Raw genomic sequence first — 18,034 nt, 5'->3', positions numbered from 1 at the left:
TACGTATATCATGGTGACTCCGCATGGGGCAAATCCCGTCTGCACCTTAAAAACTATAAAAGTTTAAAATAGCAGAAAACGTTATGAAGTAATGTCTGCTTTACATGCCAAAATATTAAGCAAATAATAAAGAAAGGCAGTAATTCTTTAATATCTGAAATATACTGAAGAAAAATACAGTAAAGTGGACTAATCTTACCACAGCAAGTTCGGGGGAGCGATGAAACTTCCTGGGGAAGGCTGTAAAATGGCGAAATGAGACTCTATAGCCCTATTAAGTTTTTATGTGGGGTATGTTTTTGTCAGCACACACCTTGTGAGCAATCTCTTTTATTGTATAAAGTTTGTTAAATTACAAATGCCCCATTGATCAGCTCCTCAGCGCAAAAAAAGTGGGGGGAGGGTACTGGGTTCACATAACATCTCTACTGTTGATAATTGTGGTGCGGACAGTCTTACCAGAATGCCTCCATTTTGCAGCTATCTCCTTTTGCCTAAAAATTTTACTCAATGTTTTATCAAACACCAATCAAATCACTCTCTTACATTCCAGCTAACAATTACCAAGCATTCTAATGTCTGAATTAGGACAGCTGCTAAAGTTCTTACAAAGACTTCCAATACTGTACAGTTCTTACTGTTTTTTTTAATTCCCTGGTGCCAAGAGTTTCACATTTCACCTATGCACTGGTAATTAGCTAAGGAAATTATTAAAATACCCAGATGTCACATATTAAATATAAATAACCTATGACCTTGTGTGCAGAATGCAAACTCTTTGCCCTGCATGCATGCTAAACTTAGCTAGCATACTTTCAGTTCACAATTTTATGATTGAAAGAAAATCAGGGTATTACTCTTATACCAAAATAATATCTTTCTCATGCATAACAAACATTCTGTACACTTAAAAAATGGATCTGCATGGTTAGCTATGTGAGAAATAAACAGTGTGGTATTTTGGTTTTGTAGGCAGCCTGCAAACGTATTTTGTGAAAGTCTTTGAGGACAGACATCATGTATATAAAATGAATTCATAATAAATATTCAGATTGGAAAACAAGAAGTAGAATTTAGGAATTTAATTTACTGGGGCTTCTTCATTACAAAAAGTATCCCTTGATGCTTTCAGGCTTTTTTCAGTAATGTAGCTGAAAAAGTACTAACATGGATGTTGCCAAAGAACATTATCTACTATTTGCAGTAATCAAACAATTATCTTTTGCTATACTTTACTCATTTACTTTGTGACATTTAGAGTGCATCACTTTTAAATAGGTCTAGAATGAACCAGAAAAGAGAGTCAGACCAGACATAAAAAATCCTAAATATTCATAATTTTGGGTCATAGGGGATTAATATTTGGTTTATTAAGCTATATAGGGCTAACTCCTAACCAAGTGCAGCCAGGCTGCATCTAACTTGATGTCCACTGTGTGCGTGTGTGTGTGTGTGTGTGTGGGAGGGGGGGTGTCAGCAAAATCACCTGCTTTAAGGCAGATAGGAATTGTGTTGGCTGGAAACCCAAGACTCCACATGGTCACACATAGGATGATAGCAGGGAGATGAAACGTGCATAGTGGTGCCCTCTCTTTGGTGGGGAACGGGTAGGTCTCTGGGACTGAAGTCATAGCATACCTAGCTGACAGCCCCGTTCTGGAGAGGGTGAAAGTACATTAAAGAGGAGAATACTCCTTACTCCCCAAGATAATCAGGTATGAGCACTAATTTCAGCTTCCAATGGATTCAGTTTGTAACCCCACCTAGAATGCACTGCAGTAATCTAGTCTAGAGGCTACAAAGACATGAATCATGGTGTCAAAGGACACTTCTGAAAGAAAAGGCCACAATCTCCTAACAAAACACAAGTGAAAAAAGCTGTCTAGGTCACTTCTACAATTTGATCATTCATAAGCAACTGGAAGCTTGGCCAACTTTCCAAGTTATCGACTTCAGTCACAGAAGTAGATTTAAACCTTCAGAGAGGCTGCTATAACCCCAGCCAACTTCTCCACTTTCCTCTCCAACCCATGACCACATCTGTCTTCTCAGGATTGAGCTTCTGCCAGCTCACTGTCATGTGTGCCCCAGTCATACCCATTCTGAACTGAAAGGCTTTACAGCATGGGGTGGGATTTGAATGGGGGGATGATGAGCATTTGGACAGGGATATTGTTCTTCCATGTCACCCTTGACACTCAGAAGTTGTGAAGATGAGGAGGAGTGGGGAGAAGGTTTCTTAAGAAAGAAATGGGAGTTTAGAGTGTGGCTTGAGAACAAGGATGTTGAAGTTAGGTATATATGATTTTGAAGTAAATTAACCATTACACAGATTACTATAAACTATAAATTACTTAAAAATGCATATTAATATAGGCATGTGCATAGTTTGTCTTCTAAATATGTTGTAAATGCTATTATGTAGTTGAATAGAAGGCCACAGGCCTTGACATACCCATTTGTTTCAATTATCTTACTCAATGCCACGCAATATCTTCATTTTTGGTGAGTGCCACCTGCTGAAATTTACAGTGGCTATTGAATGCAGATTTTTTGGTACACCACACTTATTAGAAATATATTCTGTGCCCTAGTTGATATCAAAGGGGATGGCTCAAATAAATGCTTACTTGAATTTAAAGTATTACAGCACAAAAAAGTTTGCCTATATTTCTCTCCTGGGACATGCATAGTGACTAATCTACTGCTACATTAGCTAGAACAGGGGACTGCTATGGTTACTCCGTATAATGTAATTTGACACAGCAATTATCTGGCTTCAAAGAAGATACTATCAAAGGCAGAAATTCCAAATTATCTGCTTGGAAAACTCTTCAAAATCCTGCAGAGTTCTAAATTTTGAATCAGAAAGCTCCCTGAAAAGAGCCAGTAGTTGTAGAAAACCACATTACATGTAGTTTACTATAGCAAGAGTTCATTGTAGTCCTCTTTCATTCAAGAATGTATGTGTAGTTTTTGGCATCTTAGCTAATCCAGTTACACATTCTTTTCCAGCTCGTGTAGCTACATGACCTTGAATTTAGAGGTAAAAGCAAGCTCCAGGCCAACTGAGAGTGAGCTCATTGTAAAGGTTGGTGCTTCCTTGGGGAGAGGAAGTTGGCTGCCCTGCAAGAGAATCAACCTTTTGATTAAGCATTGGATAAGCAGTAGCCCTTGTATGTTTTTAGGTGAAGAAACAGAGTTATGAAGCAGTCAGTAGTGGGTGGGAAATTATGATAGAATCATCCTCCCATATTGGATACATAGCATAAAGCACTAGGACGGTAAGCTAGCCATGAATGTATGGCTGTTCTAAACAAAGCTGCAAACAGTGCTGCTTTTGTACTGGCTTGTTTCAGTTTTGTACTATTTTCTTTGCATTTGCAAAATGTATGTGTTTACCTTTAAAAGTTAGGTAGCCCAGATAATATTACCTAATAGATTTACATGCATCACCTGATGGCTGTGTAGAGGTGTATGGTATAAATAATCCTTAGGATTTATATGGCACTTTTCATCTTCAAAGTGCTCTACTAGCATGAACTAATTCATTCCATTATCTCTGAAATACATAAATAATATATGACCTCAGTTTTGAAATGTGGTAACAATAGCAAATAGGTTAAAGACCAAATTTTCAAGTGTACACTAATTTGTGATGCAGAATTTGATGCTTATGGCCTGATTTTCAGATGTGCCAAGCGTCAGCAACTCTAAAGTCAAAGGGAGCTGCAGCTGCTCACCAACTGTGAAAATCCAAGCCTTAGAAGGCTCTAGGTAGGCAGCCAAAACTAGTGAATGCATATGAAAATATTGGCCTAAGAGGTCCTTGAAGGATTTGGGCATTCTTGGCTACTAGTCCTGGCCTCAGGCCAGAAAACTACACTTCTTTCTGAAGTGTCCTCCTGTTAAGGGGTGTCATCGGGGCAGATGTAGCCTCCTAATTCAATGGATGTACTCCACTAGTGGTGGGGCTCAGTAGGGGGATGGGAGATAAGAAAGCAATCCCAGGTTATGGGATTGCTGCCCTCCCATGGGGATGGAAGGATCTGCCCTATGTGTGGCTGCGGGGATAGTCTTGCCTCTTACTGAGCTCTGGTCCCATTGCTGGTGGGAGTAGTATCCCCAACCCCACATCTACCACCAGGCTCTTGGGTTGGTGGGTTGCCTTGGGTCTGGCATCATGATGCCAGCGGCTGTGGAATCTGGACCGGCCTAGAGCCAGGGCATTGCTTTCTGCACTAGCAGGGCATGTCTACACTACAAAATTAAGTTGACTTAAGTCAACATACAGCCACCACAGTAATTAAAGTGGTGTTTCACATCCACACCATGCTCCTTCTGTGGGTGGTGCACGTATGGGGAATTGGGGGGCTTCAGTTGTCAGTGCCCTACCACACCAGAGAAGGTATCAGCCCCTGGCAATGGGGCTCCAGCCATGAGCCCTCTATGAGGCTGACAGGTGCTGTAAGTAAAGAAGTGTCTACACGGACACTGCGCCACCCTAACTACATGAACCTAAGTGCTACGCCTCTCATGGCCTTACATCGATTTAACTCTGTAGTGTAGACCAAGCCTCAGTGGTGGGCGCCAAACTTGAGTGGCAAGTTGCAACGCCATCCACTGCCAGACCAAACCTGAGTGGTGCTGTAGGTTTCATTTATCTTAAACTTGGAGTAATTTAGCCACCCTTTCCCTGTACAAGACAAAAGCCCCATCCAGTCATAGGTCCACAGAAAAGAATACTGCTTAGTTATCTTTTATATAGTGTTATTGCAGGGAAAATACCATCTCTAGAGAGGTTTGTACTGTCACCTCTCATTCCAGCTAGGATCTTGTATCAACCATCCGACACTAGTAGGTGCTTCAGGGAAATCGCCTCCAGGTGTTGCTCCAGATGACTAAAATTTTCAAATGTACTTACCTCGTGCAGAACTTGAGAAAATCAGGAAACTCATTTAAACATCCAAATTTGAAAATGTTGGCCGATTTAATATCTATTTCAGATCATCTGCCTCTTTAAATTTCCAAAGGTTAGTTTTTTGTCTTATTAAATTATTATTTTAATAAACACCGCAAAATAGAATTCAGAACATTATGAAACATATCATTACATTCCCATTTCCTCACATACTCTTCTCATTCAAAGAGCCAATATGTCAAAGTAACTTTATTAAAAAAAAAAAAATAGCTTGAAGGCTAATGTCTCTTCTAAACCATCCACACAGTGGACAACACCACACCTGACACAATGTATGTGAATGAAACAGTTCTGCACTGAGCATTTATCTTATGCAGTGTTCTCATTCTCAAGAAGATAAGCCATAAAGAGCTTCCAAAGTTTACTCAGACAAATCCCTTCTGCCCTGAATGTTATATATATAAAAAAAGTTTCATAGAATGCTATCTACCTCATCTGAGAATGCAGGGTCTTACACGAATTTAAATTTACATTTTCCTTTTTCAACAGTAGAGGCTAATTGTTTTTCCACTTTTTATTTCTATCAGAATGGGTAGAGATGGAGAGGATTAACATGGCTCCTTGCATGGGGGGACAGACCTGGAGGGGACCTCCTGGGTCACTGAGTCCAGTCCCCTGCTACTATAGGCAACTACATGATATTATTCCATCATAAACTTATCAAGCACCATCTTAAAAGTTGTTAGCTCCCAGAACTCGTATTGGAAGACAGTTCCAAAACCTCATGGTTAGAAATTGTCTACTAAGTTCCAATCTAAATTTATTCATGGACAATTTATACCCATTTGTTCTTGTGCCAACTTTGTCCTTTAGCTTAAATAGCTCTTCTCCTTCCCTCTTAGCCTTCACTTTGCTAAGCAAGCCAAGCTCCTTTAGTCTCTTCTTGGTAGATAGGTTTCCATTCCCCTGATCATCCGTATAGCCCTTCTCTCAATATACAGCCACTACAGTAATCAAAGCAGTGTTTCCCATCCACACTATGCTCCTTCTGTTGGTGGTGTGTGTCCTCACCAGGAGCACTTCCACCAACTTAACTGTATGGGGCATTGTGGGGCTGACAGTTGAAGCTTTGTAGTGAGGAGGCGTGGCCACCCTCAGAGATTGACAAGGAGGGGCCACAACCCGCTGCCTGCTGGGCAGAGCCAGGAATGCCACACCTCGCCTGCTGGAAGCTGAGGGGCGGTACAGGAAGGGGAAGTATAAAAGGCCAGCCCTGCAGTTCAATTGGGCTGGAGCTGTCAAGGGAGACAGATGCATCCTGCTAGAGCCTGAAGAAGACCCTGGCCGTACTGAGGACTGGTGAATGTTCCCAGAGCTCTCAGCTGATGGAGCTGCCGCCTAAGGACTGGCCAGAGCTCCTAGAGCTGCCATCTGACTGAGACACCGATGAGCTGCTGGGGCTGCTGCTGGCCACCTACCCTGGGGAGATGGAGGACAACACCTTAGAAGTACCAATCCCTGGGGATGTAGAAAGTAGCCCAGGGAAACTAGATGACAGTCTGGTTGAGAGTTGGCCTGATACAGGTCAGGTGTTGTGGGTGGATCCCCACTGACCCAGTAGTGGACCACTCTGCCACTGTTGGGGCCCTGGACTAGGATGTGGCATCCCACCTGCCACCTCACCCCTGGGGTGGCAGCCTCCCCACACTAGGCCAGGAGACCTGTATTAGTCTAGTGTCTGCTGAGCTCGGACCTTAGGCTGTGTTGGTGCTCACCCCTACCTGAGCCCCTAGGTTGAGCACCAACACATCAAGGCCAGAGCCCCAAACTATTTGTTGCTCCACCCTGACCAAGGGCTGGAGCTCATATATTGCTTTACTGTTCTGTCCAGCCTGAGGCTCTGAATACTAGGAGCAGCTAATTTGCCCTTTTTAGATCACCCTCATAGGTGTGTGCTAGCGAGGAGGGTGGCCTCCCTCAGATTGACAGGGAGGGATGACCACCCATGCTTACAAACTTGAATTCATCTTTCTTTAATATGGGTGACCAGAACTGTATGCTAGATGAGGTCTTATCACTGCCTTGTAAAACAGCATTAATGTTTCCCTTTCTCTACTGGAAATACTTTGCCCAATATACCCTAACATCACAAAAAGAACAGGAGTACTTGTGGCATCTTAGAGACTAACAAATTTATTAGAGCATAAGCTTTCGTGGACTACAGCCCACTTCTTCAGATGCATATAGAGTGGAACATATATTGAGGAAATATATATATACACACATACAGAGAGCATGAACAGGTGGGAGTTTTCTTACCAACTCTGAGAGGCCAATTAAGTAAGAGGAAAAAAAACCTTTGAAGTGATAATCAAGATAGCCCAGTACAGACAGTTTGATAAGAAGTGTGAGAATACTTACAAGGGGAAATAGATTCAATGTTTGTAATGGCTCAGCCATTCCCAGTCCTTATTCAATCCTGAGTTGATTGTATCTAGTTTGCATATCAATTCCAGCTCAGCAGTCTCTCCTTGGATTCTGTTTTTGAAGTTTTTCTATTGTAAGATAGCCACCCGCAGGTCTGTCATTGAATGGCCAGACAGGTTAAAGTGTTCTCCCACTGGTTTTTGAGTATTATGATTCCTGATGTCAGATTTGTGTCCATTAATTCTTTTGCGTAGAGACTGTCCAGTGTACATGGCAGAGGGGCATTGCTGGCACATATCACATTGGTAGATGTGCAGGTGAACAAGCACCTGATGGTATGGCTGATGTGATTAGGTCCTATGATGATGTCACTTGAATAGATATGTGGACAGAGTTGGCATCGGGCTTCGTTACAAGGATAGGTTCCTGGGTCAGTGTTTTTGTTCAATGATGTGTGGTTGCTGGTGAGTATTTGCTTTAGGTTAGGGGGTTGTCTGTAAGCGAGGACAGGTCTGTCTCCCAAGATCTGTGAGAGTAAAGGATCATCTTTCAGGATAGGTTGTAGATCTCTGATGATGCGCTGGAGAGGTTTTAATTGGGGGCTGAAGGTGACAGCTAGTGGTGTTCTGTTATTTTCTTTGTTGGGCCTGTCTTGTAGGAGGTGACTTCTGGTACTCGTCTGGCTCTGTCAATCTGTTTTTTCACTTCAGCAGGTGGGTATTGTAGCTTTAAGAATGCTTGATAGAGATCTTGTAGGTGCTTGCCTCTATCTGAGGGATTGGAGCAAATGCGGTTATATCTTAGAGCTTGGCTGTAGACAATAGATCGTGTGGTGTGTCCTGGATGGAAGCTGGAGGCATGTAGGTAAGTGTAGCGGTCAGTAGGTTTCCGGTATAGGGTGGTATTTATGTGATCATCGCTTATTAGCACAGTAGTGTCCAGGAAATGGACCGCTTGTGTGGATTGATCTAGGCTGAGGTTGATGGTGGGATGGAAATTATTGAAATCACGGTGGAATTCCTCAAGGGCTTCTTTTCCATGGGTCCAGATGATGATGATGTCATCAGTGTAGCGCAAGTAGAGTAGGGGCGTTAGGGGACGAGAGCTAAGTTTTCCACAACCTCAACTGCCCTTTCACACCTGCGGTCCCTTCTATCCACTCTAAATCTGACACCCCACCCTTCCCCCACAAATTTAGACAAAGGAGCACAGTCTCCTGGCACCCTACAATGTTCCTCTCTCCCTGTTGTCCTCCACAAGTTTATGTCCCTCTTTTAGGTCCACAACCAGCTTAGGCTCCTTTTCCTATATTTTTCCCTTAGTCTGCCTCCCCATCCATATCTGCCTTCCATCTATGATTCGGCCTCAGTAGCTGCTGAAAAGCAGGAGTCAGAAGCAGGTTAAATGTATAAGGCTGTGCTACCAAACCTGCCTATTATAAGGTTGCCTGGCACGACCCATTAAGAGAGGGGTGGCCAACCTATAGCTCCGGAGCCACATGCGGCTCTTCAGAAGTTAATATGCGGCTCTTTGTATAGGCACAGACTCCGGGACTGGAGCTACAGGAACCAACTTTCCAATGCAGAACTTTAGAGCCTACAAGTCCACTCAGCCCTAGTTCTCCTTCAGCCAATCGCTAAGACAAACAAGTTTGTTTACATTTACGGGAGATAATGCTGCCCACTTATTTACGTCACCAGAAAGTGAGAACAGGCATTCACATGGGACTTTTGTAGCCGGCATTGCAAGGTAGCTACATGCCAGATATGCTAAACATTTGTATGCCCCTTCCTGATTCAGCCACCATTCCAGAGGACATGCTTCCATGCTCATGACGCTTGTTAAAAAAAAAAATGCGTTAGTTACATTTGTGACTGAACTCCTTGGGGGAGAAGTACATGTTCCCTGCCCTGTTTTACCCACATTCTGCCATATATTTCATGTTATAGCAGTTTCGGATGATGACCCAGCACATGTTGTTCATTTTAAGAACACTTTCACTGCAGATTTGACAAAAAAGCAAAGAAGGTACCAATGTGAGATTTCTAAAGATAGCTACAGCACTCAACCCAAGGTTTAAGAATCTGAAGTGGCTTCCAAAATCTGAGAGGGACGAGGTGTGGAGAATGCTTTCAGAAGTCTTAAAAGATCAACACTCCAATGCAGAAACTACAGAAGCCAAATCACCAAAAAAGAAAATTAACCTTCTGCTGGTGGCATCTGACTCAGATAATGAAAATGAACATCCGTCGGTCTGCACTGCTTTGGATTGTTATCGAGCAGAACCGGTCATCAGCATGTATGCATGTCCCGTGGATGGTGGTTGAAGCATGAAGGGATATATGAATCTTTAGTGCATCTGGCGTGTAAATATCTTGTGATGCCAGCTACAACAGTGCCATGAGAACACCTTTTCTCAGTTTCAGGTGACGTGAACAAGAAGCAGGCAGCATTATCTCCTGCAAATGTAAACAAACTTTTGGCTGAGCGATTGGCCGAATAAGAAGTAAGACTGAGTGGACTTGCAGGCGCTGAAATTTTACATTTTATTTTTGAATGCAGTTTTTTGTACGTAATGCAAACAGTTGTAAGTTTTATTATAAAGAGATTGCACTACAGTAATTATATTAGGTGAATTGAAAAATACTGTTTCTTGTCTTTTTACAGTAGAATTACTTATCAAAAATAAAGGAGCACTATACACTTTTCTGTGTTGTAACTGAAATAAGTATATTTGAAAATGTATCTGACACAGGTTAAACTATTGGTGATATATACATTTTTGCCTATTGGTTAAACCAAGTCATGTTTCCTAAGAGTGGTGTTTAAATCCCATTAGCATGGCTAGTGCTGTCTTCAATTCCTAGCATAAACCTAAAATGCTTCAAAATGAAATTTCTATAGATTAGTCTGTTATTTCTAGCAGCCTTTATGTTTCATTACCCCATAGGACATTGTAGTGAGAGTCTTAGTTCAACATGAGGGATAATTGGAAGATATTCAGATGTGAGGTTTCTTATACAGCAGATTCCAACCTTGTTAGGCTATACCACTATGGTCTCACTTCTGTTTTTAAGTCACAGGGACTGGTGTCTGATTAGTAAAAACAATTAACACAATTTCCTTTGTACTTCTAATTTTCACATGTATCTTGAAATGAGACAAAGTTGTGCATAACTAAAGGTATACTATTGTACAGATTCAATAGTCGGAGATTTCTATCCTTTTCTCACCAAAGACTTTTGTTTTCCTGATGATGCAAAATGCACAGTAGATACTTTAATTAAGTTACTACAATTACTCAAGTCCTCTCTTTTAAGAAGCCCGAAACTTCAGAGGATAGCAGTACCTAATATTTACTCTAAAATAGTTTAGTTAAAAATTAAATTTCATCTGCTTGTGCTGATTCATTTGTCTACTTCCATGTTAGTCATTAATAAATACTACATATTTCAACACCCCTAGACCATATATGAAAATGATTAAATACCCTATTTATTGTCTTTCAGGGGCAAGATTAATTGTTTAAGACGCTTTTATTTCTCAGTTTAAAACCCTCAGGAGGACTTTGCCCCCTTACTCATCATAATTTAAGAGCAATAAAGATCTTATAGACCTTATCAAAAGGCTTTACAAGAAAGCAAGTAAATGTTTGTCAAAACGCTCACCTCCTGTATTTTCCCCTAACTACACCGACAGTGTCATGTTTTTCACCTTAAAGACAGATCACTGCTTAATTCCAGTAGGTCGTTATGTTCTTGTTGTACCAGTTTACTTGCATGTCAATTAGTTTCACTGAAAATGATGTGAAGTTCTTCAGTTGTCTGTAATAAATACAATTAAAGTTAAGGAGGGTGTTTCAATTGCACCTTTGAAGTGAAGAATTAGCATGGGCCTTTCCATAGTTTGTTTTAATGATTAGTAAAAACCAGAGCAAAAGAAACATCTTGTTTGAGCAAAAGAAAAAACTATGTAATTTTAAAAATCTCATTTAATCAAATGAGCTTTAAGAAAAGTAACAGTACTTTAAGTGTCTTTTGCTTAGGGGAAAATGTGGTATCTTTCATTGTGTGCAGTGCTGTAGCCATATTGGTCCCAGGATATTACACACAGGTGCATGAGGTAGTAATGTTTACAGAACCAATCTCTGGTGGCAAGCAAGAGAGACCAGGTCTGGAACTAGGCGGAGCTCTGTGCAGTTGCGAAGCTTGTCTCTCTCACCAACCGAAATGGGTCTAATAAAAGATGTTACCTCACCCTTCTTCTCTCTAATAGCCTGGGACCTGCCAACCTACAACACTCCTTACAGGAAAATTAAGGGGGGTAAGGAGGGGTGGGGCCGTGCGCCCAGCTGCGCCGGGGGGGGAGGGGGGGCACTCTTTGGTATCTCCAGTTGTCTGCTCCCCCCCCGGGCTGCGGCCAGACGCCGCTGCTCCAGGGGGCGGGCTCCTCTCCTGTATCAGGGGCTGCGCTGCAATGTGGCTGGCAAGCCTACGCCGGTGGGCGGCGCCCCGCCAGCCCTCAGCGAGATGCTCGCCACAGTTCGCTGTATTCCCCGGCGGGTGATGTTGCTACTGCTGCTGCTCCTCCCCCGCCCCAGTCACGGCGGAGGCTGGGCCTAAACACTACGTCTCCCAGTGGCCCTTGAGGCAGAAGGGTCGCGCTGTATCACGTGGCCTGCCCTGCCGCGTCTCCCTCCCTTCCCCCAACCAAGTCACGAGGAGAGCGTCCGTTGGGGCTACGTCATGAGCCAAACACAGCCTCTGTGAGACCGAGTGTGGGAAAGGGTAGCGGGCGAGGGGGAGCGGAGCAGGCGCGAGGAGAAGGGGTGGAGTTAGGGCGTGTGCAGAAGCTGCCAGTACCAAAGCATCAGGGAAGGGGGGGGCGTGGTCAGCGCACGAGGGAAGAGGACGGGGCGATTCGGCGAAGTGTCCCCGCGTCTGAGGGGCAGTCAGAGCGCGAGGGGTGGTCGGTGCGGTAAAGACCAACCAGGGTAGCGCGTGAGCCCCGGTGAGAGCGCGGCGGGGGGCGGGGCCGCGGCCGCGGAGGGGCGGGGCTTACCTCGGCCCGTGGTGATTGCCCACCCCCTGAGTGACAGACGGAGTCCGAGTGAGGGAGCAGGGACGGGAGCTAGCGCGGCCGGTGCTCGCTCTCCCCACACGCTAGCCTGTGTTATGAGGCGGCCCTGAGAGTCGCGGCGGGGAGCCCAGCCCAGCAGGAGCCCGGCGCGGCCCGGGGGGACTGGGTCTCGCTTCATCCCCCCCCGGCCAAACCGATGACTACGGCAAACTGCGGCGCCACTGACGAGTTCGACTTCAGGCTGATCTTCGGGGAGGACGGGCAGCCGGGCCCGGGGCCGCCGCTGGGGCCTGCAGGTGCGTCTCTGCGGCTGGCTGTTGCGGTCCGCCTCCCCCCCGTGCGAGGAGGGGCGCTGGTTCCCGCTTTCCGAGGGGCCGGGCCGGGCTGGGCTGGGCTGGGGGGAGCTGTCTAGCCCTCGGGTGGGGAACGCTCCTCCCCACGGCGCGGGAGCTCCCGTCGGGATCCTCCAGCCCCGCTCGTGGAGTCGGGATGAGCCCTGGTGGGGCAGGAGTGACGAGACTCCAGCCCTCCCCCTGCAGTGCGCCGTGCTTAGGGGGCTGCTCAACCGGTTTCCCCGGAGCTGAGGGGCTCTGCTGGTGGCACCGGCAAGCCTCCATTCGGGCAGTGTCGCTTCCCTGCCACAGGCTAGGAAGCCAGGCTGCAGAGGCATAACGCGGGGCTGGCCCAGTCACCACCGCACAGGGGGCTCAGAGGCCTCCTTAATAATGCACGAAGCGCTGGAGACCCTCGCCTGGAGCGTGCTCGCACTTGGGCGAGTCAGGGACTGTTTGCCTCTTTCCCTAATACCGTATGTTTTTAAAAAAAAACTGGCCTAGAATTACTTGGAATGGAGGGAGTCTCTGTATGTGCCTTGAACCTCACTGTTTTGTTTAGGAAGCAGTGTAGTATGGGCTTCTCCCGCCCCCAGCGTCTAACTTCCCAAGTGAGAAACTGAGTTAAGTTGAGGAGCACGGATGTGCAATCTTTTTCTCTTAGGAGCTTGCATCAGGAAGCAACACAGTATAAAGAAATTATGGTCTAAGCTATGTATTTATTGGTACCACTGAAGAGCATTCTATTCCACCACACAGTGTTTTGGGATTAGTACAGGCTTTCTTTATTTCTTCATGCCATTTTTTTTTAATGGTATCAGATTTCAGTTTCACTAACAAACTGGTCCTCATAGATTAGAAGCCAGGTAATATTGGTAGGTAGTAAGGTATGAAGTGGGAAACGTATTTGGTGTTGCAATGTAAAATCTATAATACACGTGCAACAAATTTAAAAGTGTCACTTGCTACTAGTAATTCTGGGTTTATTTTCTCTATACAGCTTTTACATATCTCCTGTTGAGCGATCAGGATTTTTTCACTTTCAAAGATATCACTTAGATGAGAAAAGCAACAGAGGGTCCTGTGGCACCTTTAAGACTAACAGAAGGTGCCACAGGACCCTCTGTTGCTTTTTACAGATTCAGACTAACACGGCTACCCTCTGATACTTAGATGAGAACCATTTGTTTCTTGTTAGATGTACTTGCATCACTCTAATGCTTTTTTTACCCTGTTTTGCTTCAGCTAGTACTTTATATTATTTACCTCTAAAACAAACACAAAACCTCTTACTTACTGAAAAATACCAGAAATTAAATATAACTCATAAGTATGGTGTAGGAATGTAGGGCATATTAGGACCCATTTGCACAATTACATGCAAGTTGGGAGTCACTGTGAAAATACAGTTCTCTGACCTAATTGTGGTAGGTATTGTGGAAAGGCCCAAATTGTGTTAACTGAGTTAATACATTGGCCTATTGTTTAGCCTGGTTTCAAGACACTGCTGAAATATGGTTATGTCTAGTCTACTAAATAGTGCAGCCATGTTCTGACTCTGTTCTCTCACTTGGACGCGTGTATAGTAGAGAGACCTTTACAGTATCAGGTTAAATTGATAAAAATCTTATAATTCGTATTTTAATATGTATTTGACCATATATATTTAAAGTTGTATGATATTAAACACTTTCCTAACTTTCAGTAAATTAGGAAGTCTGGCACTAAGACAAAATGCATGGCACCCTTAAAAGAGCACTTTTACGAAGTTATGTTGCTACCTATGTAGAGCATTTCAGATGGAAACATTTTTTATTCTCACAAGACTACTGCTGTTCCAGGGTCCCTGGCTTTTGTTAGTCAAATAGCATGCATGTTATGGTGCTATATAAATAGTGTGCGTATAACTCAAATGGAAAACCAAAGGAAAAATTATAGCAATTGTGAATAGGATATGGAACAGCGTTTATCTAGTGAGAATAAAAACGTTAAAATTGAAATGTTCTGCATAGTGACAACTGAGAATAAAGCATCATATCTCAAATGAATATAGAACAAAAACCAAATTGGTCAAAAATTCAATAGAAATTTGGTAGAGGTATTACTAACTTTAATGACACAACTTAGTGAAAGTACTGGATCAACTATTTTACTATTGCATTAAAAGAATGTTTGTTTGCAAAAAGAGTATTAGCTGAAAACATTTTTTTTAGGCAATCCTGTAAACTAGATATTTGTCTATTCATCACATGAACCAATTCATGTGGAAGCGCTTAAGGCAATGGCTGAATAGATTTGCGTATCCATTAAGGTGATCAGAACTGGTGTGCCCAGGAGCAACCTGGGATCTGTGTTCCTTCTAATTTTTCCCACATGTGCAGAATGAATTTTATGTGCACCAATATGGAGGTGACGTGTGACACATCACCTCCATATTGGTGCACATAACAAAATTCATGTGTTGGGGGTGGGGCCGAGGGGTTCAGAATTTGTAAGGGGGCTCAGGGTTGGGGTGCAGGGATGTGAGGGCTCTGGCTGGCGTGTTGGCTCTGTGCTGGGGGCTCAGGGCTGAGGCAGAGGGTTGGGGTGTGGGGCTGGGGATGAGGGGCTCAGGGCTGAGGCAGAGGGTTGGTCTGGGGGGTGAGGACTCCGGGGTGAGGCCAGGGGTGAGGGGCTCAGGGCTGGCGCAGAGAGTAGGGAGGTGTGTGGGAGGGGTGAGGGCTCCGGCTGGGGGTGCAGGCTCTGGGGTCGGGCCAGTGATGAGAGGTTTGGGGTGCAGGAGGGTGCTCCTGGGCTACGGCGGGGAGAGAGAACTCCCCGCCCTCCCTCCCTGCAGCAGCAGCACCTGGGTTGCGGGGGGGAAGAGGCGCCTCTCCCCACTGCGGCAGCTCCAGTGCTGGGGCGCAGGATAGGCTCCCTTCCCCTGACCACGGCAGGTCCGGGGCTGAGTTGGGGCTGGGGTAGGGGTGCCCCTCTCCCAGCTATGGCAGGTTGGGGGCCATGCTAAATTGGGGCTGGGGGAGGGGCGCCTCTCCCCTGGCTGCAGCAGGTCCCGTCCAGGCGGGTTCCCTGAGCACCGCATGGCGCTAAATAGGCTGCTGCATGGCCACACAGCTTGTAGGGAACTTAGCCTGGGACTCCTAAATACATAGTCATGGTACAGAGGGGTTGGGACAGGTCCCTGCTTCTAAATACTATTGTGGAAGAACTGCCAATCCTCTGCAACTAGTTTATTCTGTTTCAGTATATTATGGTAATTGGAGGCAAACTTTATAAATGCCGTATTTCTCGATTTTTGGTGTGGTCAGCTGTGTAACAGGATATTTTATGTCCTGTCAGTTTTCTATTTTATGCAGGGTAGACTCATTTAAATCAAGGCCATTTTAAATAATAATTATTTAAATCACTAAATGGAAAGCCTTGATGTAAATAATCAGTTTTAATCAACTTTTCCATTTGGATTTCAGTTATTTGCTAAAGCAAGATGCATTCTCATACAACCATTAAAACATGTTGATTTACAACTAAATAGAGCCTTTACGTTATCTTTGGTACCTATTTTTGCTACCTGAGAGAGTGCACTATAACTATATACATTTATTTAATTTATATAGCTTTTCAGATTCTTGTTAATTATATATTTTAGTATGTTAGAAAATGGTGAAAGATATGCTATTTGTTAGATTAACTTTTTGCTCATGATTTGTGTCAGGCTGCATTAGAATAACTGGAATATAATTAAACACAGTCAACAGTATATAAATTTTATTTTGATTAAACAAAACAAGACCTTAACACAGTACATAACATATTATGCCATATTTATGAAGCCTGACCTAAAAAGTTAGTTCAATAAAAGATATTACCTCACCCATGTTGTCTATCTTCTGTTGGTGAGAGAGACAAGCTTTTGAGCTCTTCTTCAAATCTGGGAAAGGTACTTTGAGTGTCACAGCAAAATTCAAGGTGGAACAGATTGTTTAGCATAAGTAATTAGCTCATATTGTAAGGGACCATTCAAGGTAGAATTAGATGTTTTCTGAAAAAACAGCCTTTAATTCAGTTTTTGATAAGAGGTTTGTTAATTTAGCATATTTATTTTTTATTTAAATGTTATAAGAGATTATAACAAGTTTAGGCCTTAACATATTTGTATTGCATTCAGATTTCATTTTAAACACATTTATTATTAAAAAGTAAAATGTACTATAATTTAAATCAAAATCTGATTTCTAAATAAATCAGTTTAAAAATATCAGTTTAAAAAAAATCCACCCTGGTTTTATACACTGTAAAAATGTACATGACATATGACAGTGGGAAAAGCTATAACTGTTGTATTAGAAATATAATTTTTAATTTAAGGGTTTCAGCTTCTGAAACCCAACTATAAATCTTTCCCAATCCATGGGAAGCTTTTAGGATTGTTAAACTCTTATCTTGTGCTGTGCTCCCCCTTAAAGGAAATGATGGATGGATGGATGGTGGGGAGAAAACTTCTAGGCATGTGGGAGAAATGCCCAACATTAGCATTTTTTGGTAATAACATAGAAGACAAGTCTAAACTGACACTTCTAACTTTAAAATCACTTTCCCAATTATCTAGTCAAGAATACTTTTGTGGTATGGACTGTGGCTATACATTTTAGAACTATGAATATACAAACTGACTCAAAGAACTAAAAAGCCATCTACTTCTTCAGTGTATTTAATTTATTACATTTTTTAAAAACTCCTATCCAAGGGATGCCAATTGAAGACTCTGGGCACACTGAGACACATTTAAAAAAAGAGGAATTTAAAAACCAAAATCAGTCATAACAGCATTTTTTTCTTTCCCTCTTTTCTCCCCTCCTGTCAAGTCATTACTGCACAGTAGTTCATTGAAATTCATGTGTAATGCTTAGTTTTGTGCTGGATTGCAGGAATGGTGACCACCTTGACTAGCGTAGTTTTGCTTGTACTGGTTAATCTGAACAATAGTAATTGCTGTTCGGGTGGTCTATATGAAAGATTGTTTAGTAGTATCCACCAATCTAAAGTCTAATACTGCAACCTTTTAGTACTGGAACTTAGTTCCATTAAAGTCAAAGGGATTTCCCATATTAATAAACTAGTCACATGAGTAGGGGGGTTGTGGGATAGTGCCAAATTCTGGGTGCTTCCTCCGTCCCCCTCTCCTTGGCATAGTGTAGTATTATTGTCCTTGCCATAGTGAAGACAAAAATATTCTTCATTTTTGGAATGTGTAAAAGCCAAAACAGATACTTGGCTA

The 18,034-nt window shown here is 43.3% G+C and overlaps 1 protein-coding gene across 7 annotated transcripts in view; it reads left to right on the top strand.

The window, feature by feature from the left end:
- Positions 1-12,121: 12,121 nt before the first annotated feature.
- NFATC3 (nuclear factor of activated T cells 3) overlaps positions 12,122-18,034 on the top strand; it is a 148,238-nt gene continuing 142,325 nt past the window's right edge. For 4 of the 7 annotated variants that reach the window (XM_024104092.3, XM_065567594.1, XM_065567593.1 and 1 more), the window contains exon 1: positions 12,437-12,723. In XM_024104092.3, the coding sequence (XP_023959860.2) occupies positions 12,624-12,723 (100 nt within the window). In that variant the 5' untranslated portion in view covers positions 12,437-12,623. Of the gene's footprint in view, positions 12,359-12,435; positions 12,724-18,034 lie in introns of those variants that run through there. The other 3 variants (XM_065567595.1, XM_042852298.2, XM_005289745.4) reach the window with 3 other exon arrangements.

This window comes from Chrysemys picta, chromosome 14 (assembly GCF_011386835.1).
Source record: "Chrysemys picta bellii isolate R12L10 chromosome 14, ASM1138683v2, whole genome shotgun sequence".
In the NCBI taxonomy this organism is placed as follows: domain Eukaryota; kingdom Metazoa; phylum Chordata; order Testudines; family Emydidae; genus Chrysemys; species Chrysemys picta.
Note: the sequence above shows the minus strand (reverse complement) of the source record. Positions and strands in the feature narration are given on the sequence as shown.